We start from the raw sequence: 27,831 nt of genomic DNA on the forward strand, positions 1-27,831 counted from the left end.
CTGACCCCTTTTCCCAGTACAAGAGGAAAGAAATTTATCATATGATCAGTTTCTTGGTTTTGCATTGCTTTGAAGGCATGGTTTGTAGTGCTATTCCTTCAGACCTGTGGTTCTCAACACTGACAGCACTTTAAAAATCTTTACCTGGGCCCCCCTCTTGAGAGAGTGTCGTTTAACTGTTCTGAGGTGGGCCTTGGATGTAACTATTTTTTTTAAGCACCAGCACCCTTTTCTCTCCATTTCTTTCGTGTGCAGACAGGATTGAGAACCACTAGACTAATGGTAGTTTTTTCTTGTTTAAAGGAGATAACTGATTTGAATTGACACAATGCCTATTACTTAGCTTTGTTACAACTGAATTATTGTGTCATTACTGTTTCATTGTTAAAGAAATAAAGTAAGCAATTTGTGTTTGAAAAAAAATTTTTAAATTTAAAAAGTCAGCTATGTTGAACAACCCTGAGATGTTGATGAGATTCATTATTACTGAAACCTAGTTAAGTCTTTACATGGTTACTTGCAAGGCAGAATTGGTCTAGTTATCATCTTCCTCAACAAAATTAACTTCCCAAAGGCCTGCCATTTGGCTGAAAAACTACAATTTTTATCAAAAGAGTGACCTGACTATCACATAAGCATATACTGAAAATTATATATTTGTTCAAATAAGCTGCCAAATTAAGCAAAAAGACTGATATACCTTGAATACCTGACCATGGCCTTGGTGACATCTCTGGTTCTTTGACTGAATGAAACTAATTCATAATCGCATTAGACATGACAAGAAAAAATGTTAAAAAGTCTGCCAAAGAGAGAATCATTTGAGTCTCATGTCCCAAACACTGGCCCTGATATTTAATGCAAGTAATATTTAGAGTTTTATAAACAAACTCATTTGCTGTACTCCTTTTGCTTAAGGACAGCCATGTAGCAAACATAACCGTCTTCATTGTTTTTCCAGTTTCCCAATAGAAAGATGGTGTCATTAATGCTGCCTCTGTAACCGATCAAGTGAATGGAAGAATCATACGTTCACTGACGCCAACATTTCCTTGAAACTCAGCTGTTTTTCCCCTACGGCATTTTCTGGACTGCTGACTGGGCTACAAGCCCTCCTCTGACCTCTCAGACCACCATCAGCTTACTCACTGCACCGGACCCAACACACAGGCATTCCTGGATGTCAGAGCCCTGCCACGGCCCTTTCCCCCTCCTGGGTTCAGTCAAGTTTATAATATGAAGCAGCTGTATGGTCCACATTCATTGTGTTATGCCCTGGGCTGGACACTAAAGATACACAGACAAATAAGAGGAGATCCGTGTGCCTGAGAAACGCAAGTGAGTGGCGATTCCATTTGCATAATTTGTATGTGAGTGTCTGTAATTTACAACAAATGTCTTGCAAAATGCTCTTCAGCGATTTTCGGGTTAAATCTATAACATGTCATATATTCTCCTTGCCATTTATTATCTTCCCCCCAGACACCAATTTAGATCTTACAACGTGAAGCCAGCCTGGCATGGTTATTGTGGAAAGAGATAAGAACACAGCTCTGTTATTCTTAATAGGTATGAGATTTGGGGTTTGCTTCTACTCTCTATAGCCATGACTTATTTACTGTTAAAATAATCCACCTTACCTATCTCCTGCTGTTGTTGTCAGGATCAAATGAAGTAATATATGTGAAAGAGCTTTGTGAACTATACACCACTATATAAATATTAGACTTATGGAGTCCCAAATCATGGAGGCAGCTGATTCTGCATTTTGAGAAGCTGCTTGTCCCCAGGGTGGTTTAGGGACAGCCCTGGGTATCTGAGCTATTCTAGCCAGACAGTTCAGGTTAGTTAAAGATTAAACCCGTAGATTTTTAAACCAGTAATATTAACATATATCAGAAAAAATTATCACTATTCATAAAAGGGTAAATATTTTAAAGGATTACAAAACAAACACCCCCACATAAAATAATTAAAAAGCATTATGTATATAGGTGTAAAAGAATTTTATAAAAATCCAGAAATGTGTTGCTGCCAACTGGAAGAAATCATTATGTCAGAGAAAGTGTAATAGTTTTGTGAAATTGAGGCTGATAATGTATTTTCCATGGCAACCAAACCCAATCTCTAGTACATTTAAAGGAGTCTGCAGTTTTAATATTAACTGTGCAAGGGTTAGCACCTGTTTGGAATAGGAACTAAAATGACTTTAGAAAATCATATTTACTGGAATAAGATCTGCTCATGGCAGTTGACATCACTGGTTTAAATTCTTCCCAGCTCAGAACTGGTACCATTTCCCTACAAGAGGGGCAGGTGATTCCTAGACTTAGTCATGCTGGGTGTTCTATTTTGCAAGGAAATTGGTATATTTGAAGCTATATTGTTACACTCAAATTTCTGACAGTAGACTAAACCTACTAAATCAAAACCTTTCAAATAACACTCCTCACCTCACCACCATACTATCTAGGAAAATGCTTGGTACATATTTTGGGTGGCCCCATCTCAAATTTTGTTGGGTAAATTTAGAAGATTCAATTTTGCCTATCAGAGGGAATTTTGCATCCCACAGATTTTTGACATGTTGTGCTTTTATTCAATTCAACATATTCTCTAATTTATCCTGTGGGTTCCTTCTTTGACCCATGTTTTATTTAGAAGTATGTTGTTTAATTTCCAAATGTCTGGAGTTTTTTTCAGATATTATCATGTTATTGATTTATAGACTAATTCTGTTATAGTCCTTTTAATTTTCACTTATTTATTCTTTTATATTTAAAGTGGGTTACTTTTAGGAAGCACATAGCTGAGTCTTGCTTTTTTGTCCAATCTGACAAACTCTGGCTTTTCGTTGGTGTGCTTAGAAGAGATATTTTTACAAATCAGAAAATGTGCATTCTTTTTGCGATCTCAAAGTTGGTTATTTTTTCTAAGTTGCATTCTTGGTTTCTTCATTTTGACTCAGCTTTTTTAAAGCTTGAAGAGGGAGCAAGACAACAGAATCTAAAAAAGGAATTAACACATACCGAGCCCCCACTATTCCTCTAAACATTCTGGCAGGTTCTCTGCTTTTACCCACCTTGTGTGACAGGCTAGTATCCCCATCTTATTGTCAAGACAACTGAGGCCCTATTGCGTGGGCTGCTTGTACACATTCCCCCCTTCTTCCACAGTAATAAAATAATACCTGGGCAAAGTCACCAAGAACAGAAAGCACATTTCCCAATCTCCCTTGTGGCTACATTTGCCTTGTGACTTAGTTCAGGCCAATGAGATGTAAAGTTAAGTGCAGCTCTGGAAAGTTTCCCCTAGAGAGATCTGGTCCACTCTCTCTGTCACCTTGTTCATTTCTTCCCCCAGCCTGCTACCTGGAATACAGATGTGATGACTGTAGCACCAGCGGCCACATGAGACCGTGAGGAGGAGGCCTCAAGTTCTCCCACCGTGGGGGTGGGGAGTAGGACAGAGACCTGTAAAGAGCCTGAGTTTCCAGAGGACGAGGGAGCTGAGCCACAGCCGTCCCTCTGTGCTCACCCCCTGACGATCATGTAAGACAGAAAAGAAAAGCTGCCTTGTTTTGGGATTGTGTTACTCATGTCTGAGCCTAATCCTGATGCATGTAGTCTAGGACCCATTAACATGGCACTGCGTTAAAATCCATGTTGGGAAAGATTCATACTATCATCTGCTTGGTTTTGTATGGAAGTAACATAGAATTAGGAGAAAACTATTTTATTTTGCTTATCTGATTTTTCAATTTATCAAATTAAAAATTGGAAGAGAGCCTGTTTGGTGGTGGAGGTAGGAATTCTGTGGTTGACTATATGTGGCAAGTAATGAAGACCCAACTCTCTCCCACATACTTGTATGCTCTTAGCAAATCGCTTAAGCTTTCTGACCCTCAGTTTCCTTATCTATAAAATAAAGACACCAACAGCTACCTTACTGAGTTGTTTGAATAAATAGAGTGTATCATGCAGCAGAGCTTGGTGGGTACCAAACACTTTGTAAATACAAGGGATTATGATCATAAAACCAGAAGACGACTTTTATGCATAACCGTGAAAGGTAAAATCATCTCACAAATAACTTCCACCGCATGTGTGCGCATGTGTGGGTTGCTAGTTATAAATGAGAGTAAATTGAAAAATGCAGGCTAGTTAGTAACTTAAGAACTTAATGAATAATTCAGTAGTGACTGCCACAAACTTAGATTTTTACCATACATTTATATCAAAGCTCTTAAAATTCTTTAGTATCTCTTTATATTATAGAAAACATTCAAGTTTCTTTTTGCTGTATTTCAATAAGCTGAGGTTAATCAAAATGTGGATTTAACCATCCAGATTTCTGTACAATACCTGAGAAACTTTGATAGAAAGATTGCTTTGTTAATAAATACAGCTGTCTATTTTGAAGCTATATTTCATCTTTGATGTTTTTAACAGTGTTCAGTACAGATAAAAAAAAAAAACCCAAAGTTTATCTTAAGTCTGAAGCTGGCAGGAAGATAAAAACCTGTGGGCCTGGTTTGCGGGGAGACACAGGTAGAACAGAGACTGTAAGGAGCTCCAGAGAGGAGGGGGCAGAGAGAAGGGGACCGGAGCAATGGGCAGCTGTTGGGGATGGGGGTGGGCAGTGGCAGGTGAATAAGGCCAGAGGAGAGGAGGGGTAGATTAAGAACTTCAGAGATAAGAGCCAATTTCACACAACATTCAGATAGTCATGGTTCTGAGTAGCCCTAGGAGAGACCTGGTGGGAGGTTTGCAGTGCACTCAGCTTCCATTCCGCTCCAGTCTGCATGTGCATTTCAAACAGGACTTCCAGTCTGGCTGGTAGAGCATCAGGGTCTAGAACTAGGAGTGTCAGCCAGAGGCTCCACTGTACCTAGCTGCTGCATTGCATGTTTTCTGTCTGGGGGAGTTTATCTAATTCATGTTGACTTTTAAGGTTCAGGTTTTCTAACAAGGCAGTAATGATAAGACCGTGATGTCATCCTCTCTCTCAGCTTTGCTAGAGAGAGAACCGTGAACATCCGTCTGACAGCAGTAAACAAAACTCAAGGCATACGGTCTCCAAAGGAACTGATGTGCTTCTAGGAAGAACGTCTTATAAATCTATTTCAGTGCTTACAAATGTAAGAGTGACCTTTCAAATATCCAATAATCCACTTCTAACTTTGGAGCATGGCACTCTAAGGTCATATTTTCAAAACTACATTTTCTAGAAAAAATTTTAAATGCGATTTAAAAAATCAAATTAAATATTAAATCTATTTCTAGCATCTTTGCTCCCCCTTCCCTGGGCGTGGTCCTGGATTCCAGTTTCCTGGGGATCTAAAAGGTCCTTTCATCCCCACAAGCACCATAGCCTGGGGAAGGCTTTTCCAAGGACAGACCCAGTTACGGACAGCTCCAAAGACAAGGCAAGAGCCATCTCCCCTGGAGGACGACTTAAGGAGGAGAAGCTTTTAGGAGAATGACCAGTCTTAAAAAAATAAGTAAAAGTGGGGGCCACAGCTTAGACGCTCCAAAGCCAACTGCAGCCACATAACCAAATCTTAAGTCCACTCTGATTTCCCCAAACAGCTAACCCTAACCCTGAGCAACACACACACATAAGCATTTTGTCCTTATCAGCTTGATTCAATGAAATTAAGCCAATCAGCTATGACAAATCAGCCTAAACAGCTCTTTTTGCCTTAAAAAAAAGAATATGTGACTACTAGCCATGAGAAAGACAAAATATTTCCTCCTTTATGCTCTATTAACTGTGCTGTGACTTGCTGGGCATAAGCAAGTGGGACTCTGGGCCATTTTCAGTTTGAGGTTACCCAGTTCATGAACTGTTCTTTCATGTGGATGCACAATAAACTCTTGAAATTCTAACCTGAATTCTAACCTGATGTCATTTTTGAAAGAAAGCTCTGTCTCTGAGGGTTAAGTATCCTTTATCCAAAATGCTTGGAACCGGAAGTGTTTCCGATTTTTTTCAGACTTTGGAATATTTGCATTATACTTACCGGCTGAGCATCCCTAATCCAAAAATGAAAAATCTGAAATGCTCCAATGAGCAACCCCTTTGAGCATCATGTCGGCACTCAGTTTTGAATTTTGGAGCACTTTGGGTTTCGGATTTTCAGATTGGGGATGTTCAGTCTGTGTAAGATAACACAAATAAGGGCAAATTTAGCCATCCCATAGGGACTGTACTCTTGGACCACAAAAGACTCCATCCTAAACCACACCCTGACACATATAATTGGATATTATGTGTCTCTTCTCAGGTGTGTGTGTGTATGAGAGGGAGAAAGAGAGATTTAATTTTCTCTTTAGAAGGCAACCCTAGCAACACTGAGATTAAATCCACAATAATCTTACGTCTTGATTTACAGAATAAATTTAAGGGCATTTCACATACAGATAAATTTGGAACAAATGTGAAATCCTATCAAAGTTATTGGTCTGTGCTTTGAAGTATATATTCCCAAGAAAATAACACAAGAAGAAAAAAAGTAATTTGCAAACACTACACTTGTTGCATAATAGCAAAAAATGGTAAAGGTCCCAATGCTCAAAGGAGAGGAGTTTAATCTGGCTCATTAGCACTATAGAATGTTTTATGGCTACGAAATGACAAGTGTGAAATCTTTGATATGTGGAAAGAGGAATGGGGAGACAGTCTGTCTTTCCTTAGGTGTGCAGAATGGGCAGTGCCTGGTCCAGGGCAGCTTCCCTGGGGGCAGCAGGCCTTAGTAGGTGCTGGATAACTGTGCTCTCTGTCCCTGCCTGCATGCCTCTATCTACATCTACATCCTCATCAGCATACAAGGCCCATCACATCGTACCTCCTCCATGGAACCTTTGACCGTGAACTCCTTGAGATGGGCTGAGTCTTACACACTACAGAGTCCACACCAGCTCAAGCTGGCCTTTGTGCAATTTGGGGAAAGAGTGCCCCTTCCTCTGAGTGGCAGCAGCCCCATGCCAGGGCACGGGGCTTGGTGAGTGGCTCCGGAGTGGATGCATTTCAATCCCCACTCAGAGAGGTGTCCCACTACTGGGTATAACCTGCTCCACCATCCATGGTGACCCTGCCTGGCTTAAGCCTGGCAAAAAGTAGGTGCTCAATAAATATCTGTTGCATAAATGAACAGCCTGAGATTAAAGAGAACTAAGTTTTTCTTCATGGTGCTTTTTGCAGATGTCCCAGCTTCAGCCAAGACCTTTGAACGAGTCTGCTGACTGACCTCTAAAATGCAGTGGCTAGGCTGTGGTCTCTCAGATCTGCACTGGCTCTAAAATGCTACGAGTCTGCTCAGAACCTCCATAACTGCGGTGCCTAGTCTAGGAGTGGCGTAATAATATATTCAGTGTTTGTCCTTCTAAAACCCTTGGAATTTCCTGAGCGATAGGAGTATCTTTTGTTCTTCCTAAAGGGCCCTTCTCAATCATACCTGGGTTTACGCTGATGGGGATTTGGGATGGGGTCACTACTTGGCCTCAGGATAAGGCTGGTGACCAGAAAGACCTGAACCTATGAAGTCTGCACTAACTCTTGGTAGTTAGTGTCAGCATTGAATTGAATCACTGGGCATGCCTCGAGTGTGGACGAATTGGCTGTTGCTGCGGAAACATCCCCCACACATCTGGTGTTGGAAAACACTCACTAGGCCATGTTCGCAAAGTTTACTTGCAAATCAAATGCTGGGAAATCCCTACTTAAAATCTATCAGGGATTCTCCGTCAGTGTGAGATGACACTTATCAAAGTCCCTGGGAGAGGGTGCCAGTCAATCCATAGACCTTCTAGAAGATTCTGTCGTGGTTCCACCAGAGATGTCACAAATGGGAAGGCACAGGAACAGTGAAATGTCAGCAAATGCACCATGGGGTTACGTTCTGTAGTCAGCTACCCAAAGCCCAGGCAACCCTGAAAGTAGCTGCCTCAGAAGACTGACGCCCAGCCTGATGGGAGAAGGGGGAAAGAGAAGGGATTCTCCTCTCCCGGTTTCCAGCAGCCAGGCCAGCCCCCTGTGTCATCACCAAGCAGGTGGAATTTGTCTTTTGCATCTTCCTTTTCTGAGCCCTGTCCCCAGCACCTGTCTGTGTCTCTCTCCCTTTGCCCGTCTTGCTGCCTGGAGCCTTCACCTATGCAACCTCTCCCTCTCATGTCTACCCCAAATCATCTACTGCCCCATCTCGTCCCTGACCCAAATCAAAGCCCCAGCTCGCTCCTTCAGTGTAGTTCACTGGTCCTCAAACGTCACTGTACTTAACAAACACATTCACTCTTTAAAAAATGCCTAGGCCTCACCCTCAAATATTTTGATTCTGTTCCTAGGGTAGCACTGCAGGTGGCTCTAATATGCACCAGGGCTGAGAACCCTAAATGCTAAAAGTTTCAGATAGCATTTATCCACCCCAAAAGTGTGGACAACTGATGATACTTATTAGATATCGGTAGAATTTAGGGCAGTAGTTTAATGAAAAGGTTTAAACAGCAATTTTTAGATTTGGGGGACAGGCCAGCCAATACATAAATCATTTATCTGCAATAAATGCGTCTGAACTGTTCTGACGTTTCGCACCTTCTTCCCTTCCTCCAAGTCTGAACTCACAACCTTTAGAAATTCCATGGCCCCCACATGCCCCCACACTCCCACCTGTAGCTCCCATCAGAGGCAGCTGAGGAAAAGTCTGAATAAGGACAGGGCCGGCGGTGATGCCATAGGACTGGCCACACACTCTCTCCCTGGGCTGCTCCTAAGTCCGACTTGTATGCTTAATTCTCCTCTCCCTTCAGGGGCATGCACTGCAGGAGTGTCAGAGAGCAGACCCCAGAAGTTAGGGGCTTTAGAGTTGACAGCTGATCCCCACAACCCCTCCGTCTCTCTTCTCTCACAAATGCAATCTCCACCATGGATTGGGTACTTGCTGCTAACGTGCCCACAGAGGACAAAGGCTGGCCAGGTGCTGCCCTCTGCCCTCCCTCTGGTAGTTTTTCCATTTGGCAGATAAGTCTTGCTCTACTCTTAGCACTAACACAGAAATCAAAGAAGACTTAAACCAAAAACCCAGTGTGCTCCTTGTGTAGCGCCTGCTGCATTGAGAAATTTCAGGAAAGCACAGAGGGGAGTGGCATTGGACTCGGCACACCCAACCCAGCGACACCAGGATGCACAGGGTCCCCAGATCCAGAGCTTGCCCACAGGGGTGTAGACGCCTCTTTGGGGAGGAGTTCCCTCTAGAGTGGAAAATTGTATCATCTGTCTTTAGATTCAAGATGCTGCACGCCTAATAGAGTCACCTTTACTTCGTGCTTCATCAGCATTGTCTTCTGCGACTTTCCATTTTGTGAAGGGGAACCCGAGGGACAGAGATGTCAACTGACTCGCCCTACCTGAACCTAAAGCCCAAGCTTGGAACCATCAAGTCCTCGGAATCACCGAAAGACTCATCCATTTCATGGAGAAATAGTCTCAGAGATTGGCCTATGGTATTTCAGGGATATAGATTTGATATCCCTCAAATTAAAAATGCGGAGGAGATATGTTAATTTAATGCTTTTCTATCACTTCCCAAATTAAGACCAACATGTCTTGGTAAAAGAGGAAGAAAAGGTAGCAGGAAGTATACATCACGTGAGCTAATACTGTATACTTTTTTGGATGAACCATTACTCGTGAGCGACTTTTGGTTCCTGAGTCTCTGAAGACCCACCCATCTTCACGCTCGAGTCTCTCAGCCACCAAGACCAAGGAAAGGTCCCTAAGCCCGTGGTTCCCAAACTCTGTACCGAGGCATGCTGAGCCACTCTAGCAAACACCAGGGCCACTGCTGGGTTTTACAATTTCGAGGGACACACATCAATGTTGGATCTCTGGACACCACTCAGACTCCTAGTTTGGCAGAGTTCACAGTTTTGACATTAGCTCAATGTTAGCTCATGCTTTCTTCCTTCTGAGGATATCTTTGGGGAAGCTGAAGTTTTGGCTGTTGCTGTGATAAAAAGTAGGAGTGAAAATCAGTGTGAAACCAGACGTGATGGTGGCATTATGCAGTCTGATTCCGAGGTTGGAGGAGTTACGCAGGGCCCAACGGGCCCAAATCACCGCTGGCAAGCAATCATGATCAGTAAGAATGAAATAAAAATATTATTCTCTTTCTTTCAACTTACGTTGGTTTTTCAAATGGCCACACAGTTGTTAGGACATACAAACTTAAGTTGCTCAGACCTACCTACTTAATAAACGTTGCCGTGAGGAATGTATTTGGCCTTGAGACTGTGAAAGAAAACCGAGACAGCGCGGTCACTGTGAATGGAGAGTTCGGAGCCTCTCCCTCTGTCTCTGAGTGCTCACACAGTGCCGCGGGCATCTCGGAGGTCTCTGCCTTTACAAGGTGGCGGGGCGTGATCCCAGAAGGGAACCAGGACTCACAGCCGTCCCCACCCCCATGCCGCCTGGAAACTGACCTGAAGGTCAGCACAGACCAACTTGTTCTTTCGCAGCGCAGCCGAGGGATGAGGGATCACATCGGATGGGAGCCCCGAGGGTGGGCTGGAGAGGGCGGGGCTCTGCGGTTAATCAGCTGAGGAAGGAGGAGCCCCTCTTTGAAAAGATAGTCTCCATCAGTAGGGAAGGGGGGCACATCCTTTTGAAGAGACCCCTGGGAGTTATCAATGAGGACTCCCTCATTGTGTGTGTGTGCCTTTGTGTGTGCGTGCCTGTGTGTGCACATGTGTGCATATACAGCGTGCATGCGTGTGCATGTACAGCATGCATGCATGTGCATATACAGCGTGCACGCGTGTGCATGTACAGCGTGCATGCGTGTGCATATACAACATGCAAGTGTGTGCATGTACAGCGTGCACACACACAGGAGGACAGCTCACATGGGGGACCGATGGCTCCAGTGGCCGATGGGTGGCAAGTTATCCTCAGAGAGGAACGGGAACCCCGCACCACGCAGGGTCAGCATGGGCAAGTGTGCCCGGGGCTTCCCTTCAGGAAAAGTGGGGGCTGCTCTCAGTGCGAGTCTCTGAGGACAAGGGTGGGGCTGGCTCCTGAGGGTGGCCACACTGGTTAAGGCACTCAGGTGGGGCACAGAGGCTTGAATCCCGGAGCCATGGCGATGGGGTTGTCCCCGGGGCCGTGTCTGAGAATGCCATTTGGGGGTGATACCCAAAAAACAGCAGGTTGGAAGGGATGGTGGTGACTTGGAGAAGTGAGACTCAATCTCCGTGAAAACAACAAAGGGATGAGGCTTTTCCACAGGGTAGGAGGGGCGCGGGCCGGCTCCCCGACCCCCCCGGGTTGGCTGCTCTTCCTTCCTGCGGGCTCAGACCCTGCTCTCACGGCCTGGGTTCCCAGGACCCCTCCTCACAGTCCGCCTTCCCTGGCCGGCCTCACTCGGAGAAGCCCACACCTGGGTTCAGCCCCGGGCTGTACGCGGGGGTGGCCGGTGTAGACGCCCCAGCGGCCCTGGCAGATCCTGCTGCTCAGGATCACACGCAGGCGAGGCTGGGACGGTTCCCTTTCCCACAGAGCCTTTCTCCTTAGAGGGGGGGAGAGACCACTGCTGACCCATTTCAATGACAAAAGAAGTCAGAAACCTCATAGGGGAGGAAGAAAAAATATTTTTAAAGGGATATAGTAAAAAAAAAAGACTGGGGGAAAGCTCCGCTTGGAACTCACTAGCCTGACCACGGCACACCAGACCTGAGGGCCTGGGGTCCCAGGGAGGTCTGGCTTCCCACCCGTTGGCGTGGCTGGCCGCCTGCCGGGGTGGCGGGGATTGTTCAAGTCCCCTCGCCCTTGGGGGAAGCCACGCCTGCAGGTGGTGGGCTGCTCCCAGGACCACACTAGACCGAGGAGGAGAGAGGCTCACTGGCCAAGGAGGATTAGCAGGCCAGTGGGAGCAGGCCGTGTCTATTTCCCCTTTGCTGACTGATTCCTGGAGAAATGGAGCAACAGACAGTCCCGAGAGAAAACGGGATTGAGAAATGAGAACGTGGCAGACACCATGTTGGCCCAGAGGGAAAGCCCGTCTCTTACCGCATCCCCAGGGCTGGAGATCATCCCTCGTTTGTAAGGTCTCTGCGGTTCGGACTGAACTAGAACCTCCCGTCAGCCACCGGGAATTTCAACGGGAACCCTCACATTTTTAATCTGACCAGATTTGTGAGTTTTGAATTTGTTCTAGATCACTGGAGTGTTTCAGGGCAGGGTATGCGGTGGTAGGAAGCCATGGGACATCTGCATCGCACAGACAGCACCTGCTGTTACAGGAGGGGCTTAGCCGGATGAAGGCTGATGTATGTGCTGCCGTCTGCGAACAGCAGAGGCAAGGCCTGATGAGCTCCCCTGTGCACTGTTACGAAGCTGTCTTCATAACAACAGCGATGTAAAAATTATGGCTCCCTGCTAAGGCTGCTGCAGGCTACTGCTGTGCTGGGTAGGGTGCTTCATTCATCCGGGCAGGTTGGCTCCGGCTCAGTACAGGAGACATGACTGCTTTTGTTACATATTCATAGGAATCAGGAAAAGACATTCTTTATGCTCCTCGTTTTCAATGCCCTACTTACCAACTTCATCCCTGATGTTTGCAAGTTCGATTGACAGCTCTTTTTCTTTCACAAGGGCACTTTCATTCTGAAAAAACAAAACGAATACCGACAGTCCCCTAGTTTTATGCTAGATAAGCACTTTCACATGTTTAATTAATGAATCATATTAAGCAAATATTTATAGGCCCAGCCCTTAAGGAGATAATTTTCTCATTATATAGGCATACAAAACTTACAAAGGCAAGTCTGACTCATTCATTTGTATCACATTCAAATGACACAGCTTGGGAGATAATACTCATAATACCCATGGTTGTGCTTTTCTCTAGATTACCCTCCTGTATATCATCTTGCAATGATTTTATGCATGTTTATGTCCCCCACATTAATCTACTGTCATATATTATTATATCCTCTTAATTATTACCACATTATGAGATTTTTGACCATAAAAAAGTCTGTGCTATATTTCTCTGAGGGGCAAATGCTTGCTTTACCAACTGTTCCTTCAACTTACCCTTTTGTCCATACATGGTTAGCTGCCTAATGGATAATAAAGATCAGAGCAGAAGACTTAACATGAAACATTTCTCTTTGTAATAAGACCAACAATAATACTTAAGGTTTCCAAGGTTTTTTTGTTCCACTGTCAGCATCAACAGTAGGAAAAACAGGAAATCTCACACTTGAAGTATCATGCAGCGCAAAAAATATCACGTGTAACTATAATAAATGACTGCTAAATTGTTTTCAAACCCAATACATTCTGTGACATAAAGTAGGGAAGTAGTTGAAGACATGCTGACTTTGTAGTCTGGGTTATTGAGTCACCATAAACAGTTTATTATAATTTTATTACTAATAATAACTAGGAAAGATATGCCATAAAAATTCTATTCAATTTAGAGATACCAAAAATATAGGCCTCCAAAGAAAGTCTGATATTCTGTAGAAGGTATTCGAAAGCAAACATTTCCAGAGAGGGAATTTTGGCTAAATTGTGGACCAAACACCTGGCACGAATATCACCTGGGCCTTGTGAATGTTCTTTCTTTATTAACTGTTGCCTTCACCTTTGGTTTCGGGGCTTCTGAAGACCCTGCGCTGCAGGTGACTTGGCAGTTTTCATAATCTTGCTCCCGAATCTGCTGTGTTTAGATGCAGGCAACAAGTGTGCTGCTTTGGGTTTACGGGAGGGTCTCAGGTTATTCAAATGGCATTTGCTAAGCAATGTCATAATATTCATAATGCCAAAAATAAAACTCTATTTTAATAACAAACAGAGAGCTATTGCAGCCACAGGCATCAATAATTATTAGCCAATGGTTCTCTTAAGAAAATGAAGCAATAGATCCATCCTTTGAGAGACAATGGCCCCTGCTATGGTCTGAATGTTTGTGTCCCCTCAAAATTCATATGTTTAAATCCTAACCCCCAACATGATAGTATTAGGAGGTGAAAACTTTGTGAGGTGATTGGGTCATGAGCCCTCATGAACGGGATCAGTGCATTATAAAAGGGATCCCAGAGAGCTGCGTGGCCCCTTCTGCCATATTTAGGTGCAGCCAGAAGGCACCATCTATGAAAAAATGGCCCTCCAAAGACACTGAATCTTTTGGAGCCTAGATCCTGGACATCCCAACCTCCAGAAATGTGAGAAATAAGTTCTGTTGTTTATAAGCGACCCAACTTATGGTATTTTGTGATAGCAGCTTGAACAGACTAAGACAGACCCAACAGACCAAGCTCCTCCCCCATCTCATCCATGAAGCTCTCTCCTTCCCAGCCCACAGCATCCTGGCTTTCCCTGAATTTCAAGGCTAGCAATTACACTTGACAGTGTATATTTTCTTAATCATGAAATGATGTTACCTTGAAGTCATGCCCACTGCACAAGGTTATTATGAGGGTTAAATAAATTAATATATATGATATAGTTAGAATAGTGTCCAGCACTTAGCAAGCTCACACAAATGTTAGTTGTTATAGTTCTGTTGTTTCCTTTTATTTCATTTGCAACTGGATAACATCCTACCCAATATAAACTACCCAATTTACTAGCTTTTCCATATTAATTACCTAATTTAGGTGCTTTTCCATATTAATTATCTAAATATGTTTAGAATTTCCGTATGAGTCTTATGCTCTGGTATTTTAAGCACCTTCCTGGTCTGCCCTGATTTCATTCTAAGTTTTGATTTGGCCCAAAGACTGGGGAACTCAGAACAGGGAAAATGTCCTAAACAGACAGATCACAGGGATTGTATGCTTGTTTTAATAACAGCACAATATGGCCAGCTGATAATGAACTTGTTACTATAGGTTAGGAAAATCTGATATTTTGAAGAGGGTTAATTTCAGTATTTACCTTGAAATAATCTTAAACTAGCAGAAAAACTAACTTTCCATTATCAGGAATAATTCTGAACACTCATGTCCTCCAATTCCTAAACACACCCACTGTATTGAAATACTGTTCTTATCAGTCCAGAAATAGCATCACTACAGTGCTCACTTTCAGAGCGATGAGAGTTGCAAAGACTTAGACCAGGCAGTGAACAACTGGAACATCACAAAATAACAAACTAACTCTACTTTCTAACCCAAAGCCAGCATGTCCCTCAGCCTCATGTAGTGAGCCCTGTTGGATGTCAACAATGTCAAGCCCTAGGGTTCTCCTATATCATAGTAAATCAGTCTATGCTTTCCAGCCACAGGGGAATCAGGCATTTGGGGAAGGAGTGGCTGGGAGCCTCGTGAGGGGGACAGGCTTGCTTGGGGACAGGGCTGGCCAGGGAGGAGATTGCTGATGAAGACCCTCAGATGAGAATCACTTTGCCCTGTGGCCAGGCCCTGCCCACCCATCTATTGCTTTACAAGAAACACAAATGAGATTGAGGGGAGCAAAGTGAGAGAATAAAAGAAAAGGGGTGAGTGTGAGAGATGGACAGAGAAGTAGGAAGGAAACAGAAGTGAAATTAGAGACCTCGTACCCTCCGCACATGGGGACAGACGCAGAGGCCATGGAAGGAAGGAGGTAAGAGACTGAAGGAAGATGCCCCCCCCATATGCCCCACCCTTTTACAAGCTCAGGCCATAAAACCAACCAGTTTCAAACTACAGTCATCAAGTGGCTGCCAAAGATAAGCAACAAACCTGATGACTAAAATGCCAAGGAAAGGGACTAAACTCTGGTAAGTTCTGGCTGATTCTCTAAACTGCTAAGTTTTGGCTAAGTGTTATTTACTAATTACTAAGGGTCATTGATGCTGACCTTTACCAAACGCTCTCTATGGTCCAGACACAGTGCTAGGTAAGCCCTTTACCTCATTTCCTCCTCCAAACACTGTCCAGGGGGCCCTGGTTTTATTTCCCTTCATGGAGAAGGAAACTGGGTATCTTCGGTGAAATGACCGGCCCTTGGGCAGCCCGCTAGGAAATGGCAGAGGCAGGGGTTTAAACCCATCATCCACTCTCTTCATCAAACATGAACACACCAAGAATCTCCCTTCCTACTCATGCTTAGATAGGTGCAACTCCGAGGTTCAAATCTCACCGATCTCCAGGTTGGATCCGAGCACTTATTACCACGAGGCTTTTCAGATCTGACTGGATGAGGGGCGGAGTCAGCTCCCGACCACTGTGTTGCAATGAAACAACAGAGTCCCTGGGTGCATTCACACCCCACCCCACAGCCTGAACTACCTGTGTCTGTCCTTGCTGTTGATGTGTGGGTTGCATGTTGGGATTATACATTTCCAGGACTTGGACCCACGTCAGCATAACCTACACGGACGGTAACTTCTGATAGGGCAGCTATTTAGTTTTCACCAACGACCTCTAGAAGGATGCTTTCCGATGGCCTCTGGATACGTGCCCGCTAAAGATGCTGGCAAAGCTCACCTCTGCCTCACTCAGGCCAGCCCGGGCAGTTTGGCGACAGCCCTTCTTCCTTAAGTGCTTGTTTTTGAAATGATATCAACTCTTCTAATTTATGAATTCTCTGCATCAAGTAAGTAACTTCTTGCTTCCTGCAAGCCAAACCAGAATGACGTAGTGCTAGCCTGCAATGAGATGAGTCAACAGCTACAACTGCAGGAACGCTGTTCTTTAGGCAAGAGGTGAACTTAAAGGAACCTTCCACTCATGGCTCCTTGCCTCAAAAACTTATCCCTCTATCCATCATGGCTCAACAGTCCAGCGTGGTCTTGCAAGGCCCTTAGGTTCTGCCAAACCCCAGGGACTCCCTTTGAAAGGATATCAAGTCACCATTCCCCTTGGTTCCCCAACCTAAGCCAGGTCCAGGGTGATGACACCACGGGACGACTGAAATATGAGCAAGGCCGCCCAGGGTTACATCAGTGCTTCTCTAAATGGGGGATGAGTGGAAAATTCCTAACTGGTGCCAAGAGCATGGGCCCCTGTTTTCACTCAAGATGGCTAAAAATAGAACTCAGTATTAACCATCCAAACTATCCTGGTGATACAGTCCAGAAATCGCAAAGCCTTAAGAAGGCCATTCCTCTAAAATTTCTGTTTACTCCATGACAGGCTTAACTGGAAATGGACACTTAGGGAACATTCATCCAAGCCCTAAGCCAGCAGCTGCATCTTCTTAGCTACCTCTTTTATTTGGCCATGTACCTCTCTCCTTTGCACTCTGCGTTCCCTATTCATTTCAGCGGGATATATATCTTACTCACAGATGGAATGCAAGGAGAGTTTTTCCCATGAACCATCCAACTCACCCCCTACACCTCTTGCCATAAACAAATCCCTGCAAGTCTGCTACAGTGAGGCTTATGCATCTTTGTAGACATGCCTGCCAACGCTAAGGCTTCTCACAGGGTGAAAAGGGTGCTGCCTTTCACCTCTCCGAGCTAGAGAAGCCTGGCAAAGCAGACAATTTACTAATCATTCCACCAACCTCAAGCCACTGGGTGTGTGGCCAAGCCCCAAGCAATCCTGCCACACTGTGTTATCTTAACACGCTTGGTCAATGGGAGTTATCTGCTCAGATGGTTGATGCTACTGTGGGAACCTGGTGGCCACAGGAAGTGAACATGCCTCTCCTGGTTAGCATCACCCCTGTGACTCTATACTTGGGCATCAGCTACCTATGCCCCTCCTCAAAGGAGACACCAGCAGAATAGCCTATTTAGTATGAAAACTGAATGCTGGATGAATCTGAGGTGCTTTCACCCCAGTTAATCCAGAAATAAGAAACTGATAAGAAATTGCACATACTCACTGAGGGCCTACTATGTGCCAGACAGACACCGTGCCATGCAGGATGTTTCTGCATTTAAGGAGCTTGTTTCCCAGAGAGTCAGTGAATGGGTAAGCAATTACAAAACAACGTGAGCTAACTCAACAGGGCAAGACTGTCCTGGAGATTTAATCTGAGAACAGAAGATGAATGAGCAAGAAGGTATGAAAGGAGCACCCCAGGCAAAGGCCAAGAGAACCAGTGACACAAATCAGCTCCCAGGGCTTCCTGAGAACCTCTGTCTGCTCCCCGCCCATGGGCCCCTCTCATATCCTTCTAACTTTCAGCCTTTGTTCTGTGATACACCTGCAGGAATTCTTGGTTGGCTACAAGGGGTACTGAGGACAATTTCATAAAGTTTACTGTAGTTCTGAGCATTTTTATCAGCTCTTCCCTACCTTTTTGTTAAAGAAGAGACATGTATGTGTGTGTGTGTGTGTGTGTGTGTATACAAACTAAAAAATATATGCATAAGCCCAAAGACTCCCAAATCATCTTTCCTATATTTTTAGCCTGCTCTGAAGTCAGTGCAGATCAGAAAAATCCAACTCTGAGCTGGGCCATATTTTCTCAAGCTAGACAAAAGAACCACGCAGGAGATTAAATAAGAGATCTGTGGGATTCTGGTATTTCAGGAAACATCCAGATCTTTATTATGAATTTTAAAAATCCAAATGTGACATACATACACACTAAATAGCAAAGAGGTTAAAGAATTTTTCATTCTTCCCCAAAACAATATTACTTCTCACCCAGGGCTCCATGAGTTCAGGTTAGAGTTTAAATCCACATTGTAGAACTTTATCTTAATAAATTTAATTTAAAAAAAAAAAAGACAGTAAGCACTGTCTTTTGTATTTTAAAATGCACCAGCCAGAAGGTGACATCAACAGAGCATGTCTTCAGAGTTCTTTTCATGCCACCCTTTGTGAATGCTGCATTCATTTCAGTATTAATATTATAAAGATTGGCCAGATTCATAACATCGCTCTGTGGAAAAATCCCTGGAGAGGTGGACTGACCTTTTGTTTTTCATTTCAGTTATTATAGCTTTAAGGCAGCACTGATACCAGGTCTTGAGTTGATCAATAAGTACTATTTCACTAAGGCCTTTGTGTTTTTGTATACTGATCTGCTTTTCTGAAATGAAATTTAATATAGCTGGTCAAAAACAAAGTATCCTTCACATTTAATACTCTTCCCTGCATTTCAGTGTCTACGTGTGTGAAAAATGAGCAAAGTAATACCTTGTATTAAAAGAAATCAGAATGACTAAATTTAAAAATGCATAATTTCAGCCTCTGCCCTTGTGCTTGTGGGGAAGAGTTACTGGTTAAAAAAATACCTAGATTTCCCGAAAGGCTGTTGTTAACAAGGGAATATCATGCCATAGCTGGATTACTAATGAGCAATTGGAAAGGACAGAGATTAATGGGGCCAAGGAGAAGGAATGCTAACTCAGAGAAGCAATGCTGGGAAATTCTAGATCTCAGAGCAAGTGCAGGAGAAAGGAGTATTAGCCAGTACACTGATTTTTAGTCCTAAAGGAATTAAATGTATTGCTTAAGAAGTTTCTTGACCTTTCTGGATTCCACCTTCCTTTAATCACCTGCCCAAATTTATTACTGTCAGAGCACCCACGCATAGCATACCTGGGAGGAACAGTGAGGTGCCTTCTCCCAACTCACAACCCTACCAAGAATTTAGAGAAAAGGTAAATAAGACTAGCCTCTGAGATTATAATCAACACATAAAAGGTTAGGGTAGAGATATGCAAATGAACCCCTAAAGGGAGGGATAGTACCTAAACCAGTAAGACTTGGTGTCGGACTGAATTTATCAATGCATTTTGAGAAAGAACAAGTCCATTCCAAGGGGAGTTGGGAGCTTAGAAAAGGCAGTCTGCAGGGCCAGTGACGACCACACAGCCTTCCCCAGTGAGTGGCAGTTGGTAGGGGGGTAGGGGCCATGGGACCTGGGCCCGGCAGGCTCTGAGGCCCCTGCATTCTTACATAGCATAACTCGCTGGCTCGGATTCCATTCCCATCAAAGCTTCTTATGAGGCTAGACTTTTGACTCTTAAAAGAAATAACATGTTTATCAGGCTTGTTATCGTTTGCTTGTCATCATATTTCTTATTGTTAAGGAGCAAGCTGACATTTCTAGCTTACACATCTAGTTTATTTATCTTAATAACTCAACGATCCTAACAAACGATCAGCAAAGGGAGGTCAGGAAGAAGGAGTTTCTGTGCACACAGAGCTGCTGGCCTCATCCTGGGCCACGTTGAGCCCACAGGGGAATGGCCCCGATGGGATCTATCTGCGTGCCCAGACGGCCTTCCTGGGTCACACCGTTCCTTTCAAAATACCTATAGATGAGTCTTTCTTCAAGTTAGAAAACGTGGGTACAGCTTTCAGGCTGGAAAAGTCCCCACAATCCCTACTTGCCACATTTCACGCCACGTTTACCATGAGATTTCCTCTCTCACACTGCATCAAACTGGACTAACACACCTTTTCTCCTGGACTCCTTGCTTGGCATTACATTCCTTCTCTTCAGTTTAATAAAATTCCACTCAACGTGTAATTCATGTTCCACTTTTTCCAAGAAAACTTGCCTACGGAGTTCTAGCCTAATTTCTCCCAAATTCCACAAACAGGTATGGCCACCACAATACAACGTTCACTTAATTACACTCCAGTCCTGTATTAAGGTCCAGTTGCTCTGCATGTGTTATTGGTGCCTACCCCACTTGTAATTTCTCTGGAAGAGGTGGAAGTACAGCCAAAGCAATTATTGGTAAACTACCCAAGGCAGGGCATGCCTTTTATGAATTCTTTGGTAGCCCCATAGTAACTTGGCACAGAGTAAATCAGCAATAAATATTCCCAATGAACAGGCTTTTATAAGTTGGAAATACGTAAGCATAAATAGCTTTTAAAAACCATTTGTTCATTTAACATTTTTTTTTTCATTTTATATTCTAGGAAAGATTCTAGTTTCCCCTAACAATTTAAGGCTAAAGAAGCATTTAACTATTCAAATTTCTTAGCCACATCTCTGAAACAGATTACCTGAAAAGTATCTTTAATTGTTCCACTATGTGTTTCAGAACATTTTTTGCTATACTATGATCAAACTGTTAATAAAATGTTTTTACTTCTCAAAATAAAGTTTTCTATTTTGTATCTATATGAAGTTCTGAGGAAATGTTTATTTTTTTAAGGTTTATTAAGCTGGGCTCTATAATGCAAAGTACAGTAACAATCTTATGAACAATTTTATCAGGCTTTTTAAATCCATGTTGATGTTGAGGTTGTTGAAAGTGATTAATAGACTGAAGAATTTTATCGTGGAATTTGAAGGAGTACCTATTTCTAGAGCTTGAGGTTGGAGTGGAATCCTACAATGTCCCAGTATGCAATACCTGGCCCAATGGGTAGGTAACTATCAAATAAATAAATGGTTTTGGCATACTGTTTGTGAAGTTATTCTGAAAAGTAACTTGTAAAACAATGCCTCTTTTCTTGTTTAAAAAATGAAAGTTCTCAATGCCTTAAAAGAACACCTATGAATGTCTGTCTATAAAACCTCAAATGGGAATACTATTCTGAAATATAGCAAAGAAAAGTCAAGAAATGTGGTATGAACAAAATGAAAAAGTTGATAAATGCAGTGTAAATTTTTAAGTTTTCACCAGTAAAGAATAATTCATATTGAGTTTGAAGTTCAAAAGCTAACAGATTTAGAAGTTACTTAAATATCACACTACTAAAGAGATGAAATAACATTGAATTATCTTCTAAAATCTCTGAATTAAAAAATGACATAGGGATAATTATTTCCAAGAAGCTGATCTCAATCAAAACAGGGAAACAAATTCACTTAAAATAACTTACTCAAACAAAAAGGCCTCCATATTACAGCCTCTATTTCTAAAACCTTTGTAACAGGGTTTAGAAATGTGAACTTTATTGTATTGTTGCACATGTAGAAAATTTTTCTCTTTTACTTTAACTACTGTTGGAAAGCTCCCTTCAATACCTTTTTGTGACCACTTCTCTTGAAAAAGGGCCGAATCACTTCAATGTTGGATTTGCAGACATAAAATGCAAATGTTTTATATTTCCATTTGTTAAAAGCACATAAATATTTTAGTTCATATTCATGGTAGCAAAAGCCAAACCTATTGAAGTAGTTATTTCCATTGGAGCAAAAGTGCTAAGTGACTTCTAAGGTATCAGTTTAATTTTACTAGGTGGTATGAAACCCTACTTTAAGTCAAAGTTCATAAGCAGAACTGGTAACTAAGATGTTCCCAAGTGACTTCCTTGTGATGAGTTTTATATTAAGCCATATATTTTCCTTGGCCTGGTCACATACCATATCTCAAGCTATCTAGATAGCTCATCCCCACATGGTGGAAAGGAGGCAATTTTAATCCCCGGTGAAATTCCATTCCATGCATCTTTGAAAAATCCAAATGTATATGTTAATAATATATTATCACAGAGACAAGAGTTCTTGTCCACAGATTTCTAGCAGTGAAATTAAAAGCATAACCTAATCCCTCTGCAAGCTTGCAGAGTAGGCAAATGTCAAAAGCAAAGAAAGGCTTTGTGTTGGAATTGCTATACAATTCTCTTTCATACTCTATTTTCAGTTCCCTGGCTGTGAATTTTTCTTGCAGTGAAGACTTGAACACACCCTCAGACTCTCTCTGGCTCTTTAAGTTTTCATCTCTCTGCTATCCATCCCTCTGTGACGCAAAGTACAGAGAGAAAAAAAAAAACTACACTGGTGTGCTTTCCTCTCTGATGTCAAGAATATGAATGACAGGAATGGATGCTGTTTTTTTAAAAAAGAGTGGTAAACTTTCAAAGTTAGCCGTTGGCAAAGGAAAACATGCCTAGCTAATCTAAATTCCCCACTGGGCTGACTTGGGTTTCACAGGTACATTAAAATGCATTAAGAATATTCCAAGGAATATTCTTGGCAGGTCGGATTTCAGAATGTTTGAGCACAGCCCTACTATTTCAGGAAAATGCAACAGTTACCATTTGAGACTGCAGGAATAAAGAATTATGTAAGGCACTGCAGAGTATGTGAGACCAAATGTTTCGGTGAACACCACTCACGGTCCAGCAGAGTGGTCCGAGTAAAGGGAGCTTCCCATTCGCCAACAAAGCGCGCACACGCATGCTAAGGGGGACAGGGACAGAGGTGGCTGGCTGGCCGCTTTCTCTCTGCCCTTGCGGAGGAGGAGGAGGGGGAAGAGGAGAGGGGAAGGCAAAGTACCGTCTTGTCCAGGCACTGGAGGCAGTTATAAGGCTTGCAGCAGCAGTGGCCCATCCCGGCAGGCTGGCTGGCAAGGGGACCTCCTGCATTCAGCGCGTCAGCGGGCAACTCCTGAGCCCAGGGGCCGGCGCACACCAAAGGGGCGCGCCGCCGCTGGGAGCTGTCACAACTTCCATGTGGTCCCCTCGGCTACCTTATTTCTCCTAATAACTTCAGGAATCCAGGAGGCAGAGGAATGAGGGGTGGGGGGAGGCGAGCAGAGCGGCGGCGTTGGGATTCGGCAGCCGGAGAACGGGCGGGGAGCGAGGGAGGGAGGGGACCTGCCGGAGGGAGGGTCACTTCGCCCCTGGGATCCTCACAGGGAGGCAGATCAATAGTCGCATGACAACGGAGCGTTCACCAGTGCCACCCCTCCCGAAGGGGGCGGCGGGCCCCGGCCCTCCCCGCGTGGGCTGCGCCCGGGCGCCGCGCGGCAGACACGCCTGGAGCGCGCGGCGGCACACAAAGGCGGCCGGCCGGGGACGCGGCAGGGACGACCGGGCTGCCGGCTGCTCTGCCCAAATCCCGGCTGCTATCTTTCAGAGAAGGAAAAACATTTATAAACGTGATGCATAGATGCATACAGCTTCTCCTCCCAGCACACTCCTCTCAGGGTATTGGTTGCTAATGGGGACAACCAACTGCTCATTTTCAAATTTGCATGCCATCAACAATTTTTTTTTTTTGCTTTATTTGTCGAGATCTTCCTATTTGAAATATAATTGCGAAGTCACTGGCCTAGGCTGACATATACACCAACCATTCAAGAGACTTAAGTCATTGAAAATTGGGATCTGGGACATATATTTTTACTAGGCAAATTGGTATAAAAGCTTTGGAGGACTTGATCTTGATCTAGGCAATTTATAATTTTCCAAACAGTTAAAACTCAAAAAGGGAAGAAGGCAGGGAGCAAAAGTTTTGTGTTTTTTTTTTTCCCCAAAAAGAGATTGGTATTTTAAAATATATTTATGTAATCCTGAAAGTAAAAGATGCAAATATTTTTACAAGATTAATTTTATATGTCCTCAGACCTCAGAGGAGAAATTCTGAAATTTATCATCTGCAGAAATATACAATTACATTTTGCCCACTAAATTTGCCTAAGGCCACAAGGAGACAATAGTTGTTAAAACTAGATGATTTTACTAACTTTACTGAGATTTTCTAAGTGGATTTTAATTAAGTTGTGTAGGTTACTTAGATTTGCTTGGAGAGAGGAAAGAATATTTGGTGATCAAATAGGCACGGACTTGGATGTGTTTGCCATAAACATGAAAGAATAAGCTCAAATATTTTTTTAAAGATAATAGGTAAATGAGCATAATCCTTTAGAAAGGCAATTTGGCTATACCTATCAAAATATTAAATGTACATACACATTGACCCAACATTTCCACATCTAAAGTGCAATAATACTAATATAAATATGCAAGCATGTATGCATAAAGATACTCAATTTGGCATCGTCCATAATAGCATACGAATGGGAAATACTTTAGATTTCCAGTACCTTTACAATGCACGGAAAGATGATACACTGCTGAGTGAGAAAGTAAGCTTTTATAAAAAAAAACAAAGCTTACATATACCTTTGTATATGTTTGGAGTAAAGTTCTGGAAAGATACACGCTGTTCATGTAACAGCCGCCAACCCTTGAGGAATGGCAAACAGGAGGGAGTGGATTTCTACATTTTACTCTCCTGCCAGCGTGTTTTATTTTTATTGGTTTAAAACGAAGAGTTCCAGGGGAAAAATGAAAGGACCCCTTTCTGGGCTCTGTGACGTCAGGAGGTCCAGAGCTGCCCCCTTCTTGCACAGTGTGACGCTCCTGAGCAGTGAGCTTGGTCAGACCTCTCAGAGGAAGAGAAGCTCATGGTACCTTGAGCTTGAACCTGGGCGGAGAGCTGTTGAAACCTGGGGCTTTTGAAACCTCTATGAGAAAAAACTTTGGTGTCAGAAGTGGTGGCTTGGTACACCCATGTTCATAGCAGCATTACTCACAACAGCCCAAAGGTGGAAGCAAGCCAAATGTCCATCAACAGATGAATGGATAAAACAAAATGTGGTTTATATGTGCAATGGATATAATTCAGTCTTTATAAGGAAGGGAATTTGGACACATCCTACAACACGGATGAACCTCGGGGACATTACACTAAGTAAACAAGCCAGTCACCAAAGGACAGACACTGTATGATTCCATTTACATGAGGTGCCTACAGAGGTCAAATTCACAGAGACAGAAAGTAATACAGGAGTTGCCAGGGGCTGGGGGACTGGGGGAACGGGGAGTTGTTTCATGAACACAGAGCTTCCGTTTCATAAGATGAAAAGAGTTCTGGCAATTGGTTCCACTGTGGTGTGAACATACAGACTGTCCTTGACTTACACAGGTCATTTTAGGGGTTTTCCACTCCACAATGGTGAGACACATTCAACATGCTCCTCAATTTACGATGGGGCTATGCCCAGATAAACCCACCATAAACTGAAAATATCCTACGTCGAAAGTGTGTTTTTGTAACCTTGTCATAAGTCGAGGAGCGTCTGCATTTAGCACTACTGAACTGTACACTTGAAAATAGTTAAGGTGGTAAACTATTTGTTATATTTTACCACAATAGAAAAAAAAGCAGCAGCTTGAATTCACCTGGAGGCAAACAGTTCCTGAAGCAGAGGCAGGGATTAAGACAAGACAGAGCAAGGCCCCTAGTGAGGAAGGAGCCAGCGGGAGCTGGGAGGCTCCCCAAAGCTAACCTTCTCCCCGTATTGATTTAAAGGGTGCTTTTTTCCAAGCACACTTGTTTTCCTGCAGGTAGCTGGCTTTGGGAAACTGTTTCTTTCTAAATTAGGATTTAGATGGCACCGTACTGGAAAATCACTGCTTGCTCTTGGGAGGTGTATGAGATGTCGCTAACACATTGTTCACAGGAGATGAGGGTGAGACTGAAGAATCTGCACAAAGAAAGGAGGTTTGCAGCTTCTCTCCTCGTGCACAGGGGACACTAAGGGGCACAGCACTGGGGTGGGCCCGTCCACCCTATGTAGCATTTCCGAAATCGCACACGTGGTAGGATCTAGGCGCACACAACCTAGATTTTGAGAAATGTATCAGTGTCCTAGAATTGTGCTTTGTTTGCTTTACATGCTGTAAAAATCAGAAATACGCTAAAAAAATAGAGAAAAATACAAAGGAGCTTCATATTTCCATTTCTAGTTCCCGCAGCTATCAAGATGTTGGCGTATTTGTTTCATCTATCCTTTTTTTAAAAAATTTTTTCTTCATACCCCCATCACCCAGATCCAGCCATTAGTAAGATTTTATTGTCTTATTTTCACTTGTTTATTTTCTCTCTCTCTCTCTTTTTGGTTCAAGTATTTCAAAGCAAAGGCCTATATACCTTAGTATGCATTGCTTAAAATTATGACATTTCATTACACAACCACAATGCCATTAAAACATTGAACAAAACTGACAATAGTAAAAAAAAAATTTTTTTTCAGTTTGTTTGTTGGAACTGAGACCCAAACTAGGTTCCTATTATATTAGGTTTGAAATCTCTTGGGTTTCTTATGAACAAATAGCAAAACCCTCCCCTCCTTTCTCTGCCATGCCATTGACTTATATACAGAAACTGGGTCAGCTGACCTGTAGAATGTTCCACATGCAGGATTTACCTCTGTTTCTTTGTGATGTCATTTCACTTGTTAAGTGAAATTTAGCTTTCCAGTCAGGGTTAGATTCGAGTTCAGTTTTGGGCATAACAATGTCTCAGATGTGATGCTATGGGCATCATATTGCATTTCACCAGGATGTTCCACATCTAGTGAGCTGTAATGGGTCAGAATGTGATAGCCTCATCTCCTCCATGGTAAAGTTTCCCATCAACATTGCACGTAATGGTTTCATCTGTTAATAATTATTACCTGAAGTGATTATTTCACTGGGGCTTGCGATGTAATGTTCTGATTATTTTTTGTCTTTCTGCATGTATTAGCTGGAATTTTTATGCAAAAAAGAATTTTTCTTCATCAACTAAGGTGATTTTTAGTGATATATATTGATGCATAATAATTATACATATTTGTGAGTACATATATTTTGACACATGCAACGTGTAACGATCAAGTCAAGGTAATTAGAATACCCATCAGCTCAAACATTTACCATTTCTTTGTGTTGGGAACATTCCAAATATTCTCTTCTAGCTACTTTGAAATATACAATAAATTGTTGTTAACTATAGTCACTCTACTGTGCTATCAAACACTAGAACTTATTCCTTCTGTCTAATTGTGTTTTTGAACAACTAGGGCAGTTTTAATTCCCCACGATATGGTTTGTACAGGAAGGACAAGGTAAATGCTTAATCGTTTCCTTTTAAGTGCCAATTCTCTAAATAAAGACTTGAAGCTGCAATGGTACCCAGTGAGGTTGCTGTTAAGGTTGTTTGTTGTCTCTCGCTTTTTCTCCCACATCATTATAAATTATAAACTCATGAATTTATTTTAATATACACAATGTGTTTTAGTTGCATTTATTGTCCTTTTTACATGTTCAATACATCCCATCTTTGGCCTGTGACCCTTCTTATTGGCCCTTTGCCCTTTGGACACAAGTCAGTAGTCTACCTTCCTTGCTT

General features: G+C 42.9%; 1 protein-coding gene across 2 annotated transcripts in view; it reads right to left on the minus strand.

Annotated features, from left to right (window-relative positions):
* The window catches only part of MTUS2 (microtubule associated scaffold protein 2), a 482,544-nt gene that overhangs the window by 43,649 nt on the left and 411,064 nt on the right, over positions 1-27,831 (minus strand). The window contains exons 1-2 of one of the 2 annotated variants that reach the window (XM_020290456.2): positions 23,146-23,555; positions 12,594-12,660 (exon numbers count right to left, since the gene is read on the minus strand). In XM_020290456.2, coding sequence (XP_020146045.1) covers positions 12,594-12,660; positions 23,146-23,199 — 121 coding nt within the window. In that variant the 5' untranslated portion in view covers positions 23,200-23,555. Of the gene's footprint in view, positions 1-12,593; positions 12,661-23,145; positions 23,556-27,831 lie in introns of those variants that run through there. The other variant, XM_076009524.1, reaches the window with a different exon arrangement.

The sequence above is a fragment of the Microcebus murinus genome, chromosome 13, assembly GCF_040939455.1.
Source record: "Microcebus murinus isolate Inina chromosome 13, M.murinus_Inina_mat1.0, whole genome shotgun sequence".
NCBI lineage: Eukaryota > Metazoa > Chordata > Mammalia > Primates > Cheirogaleidae > Microcebus > Microcebus murinus.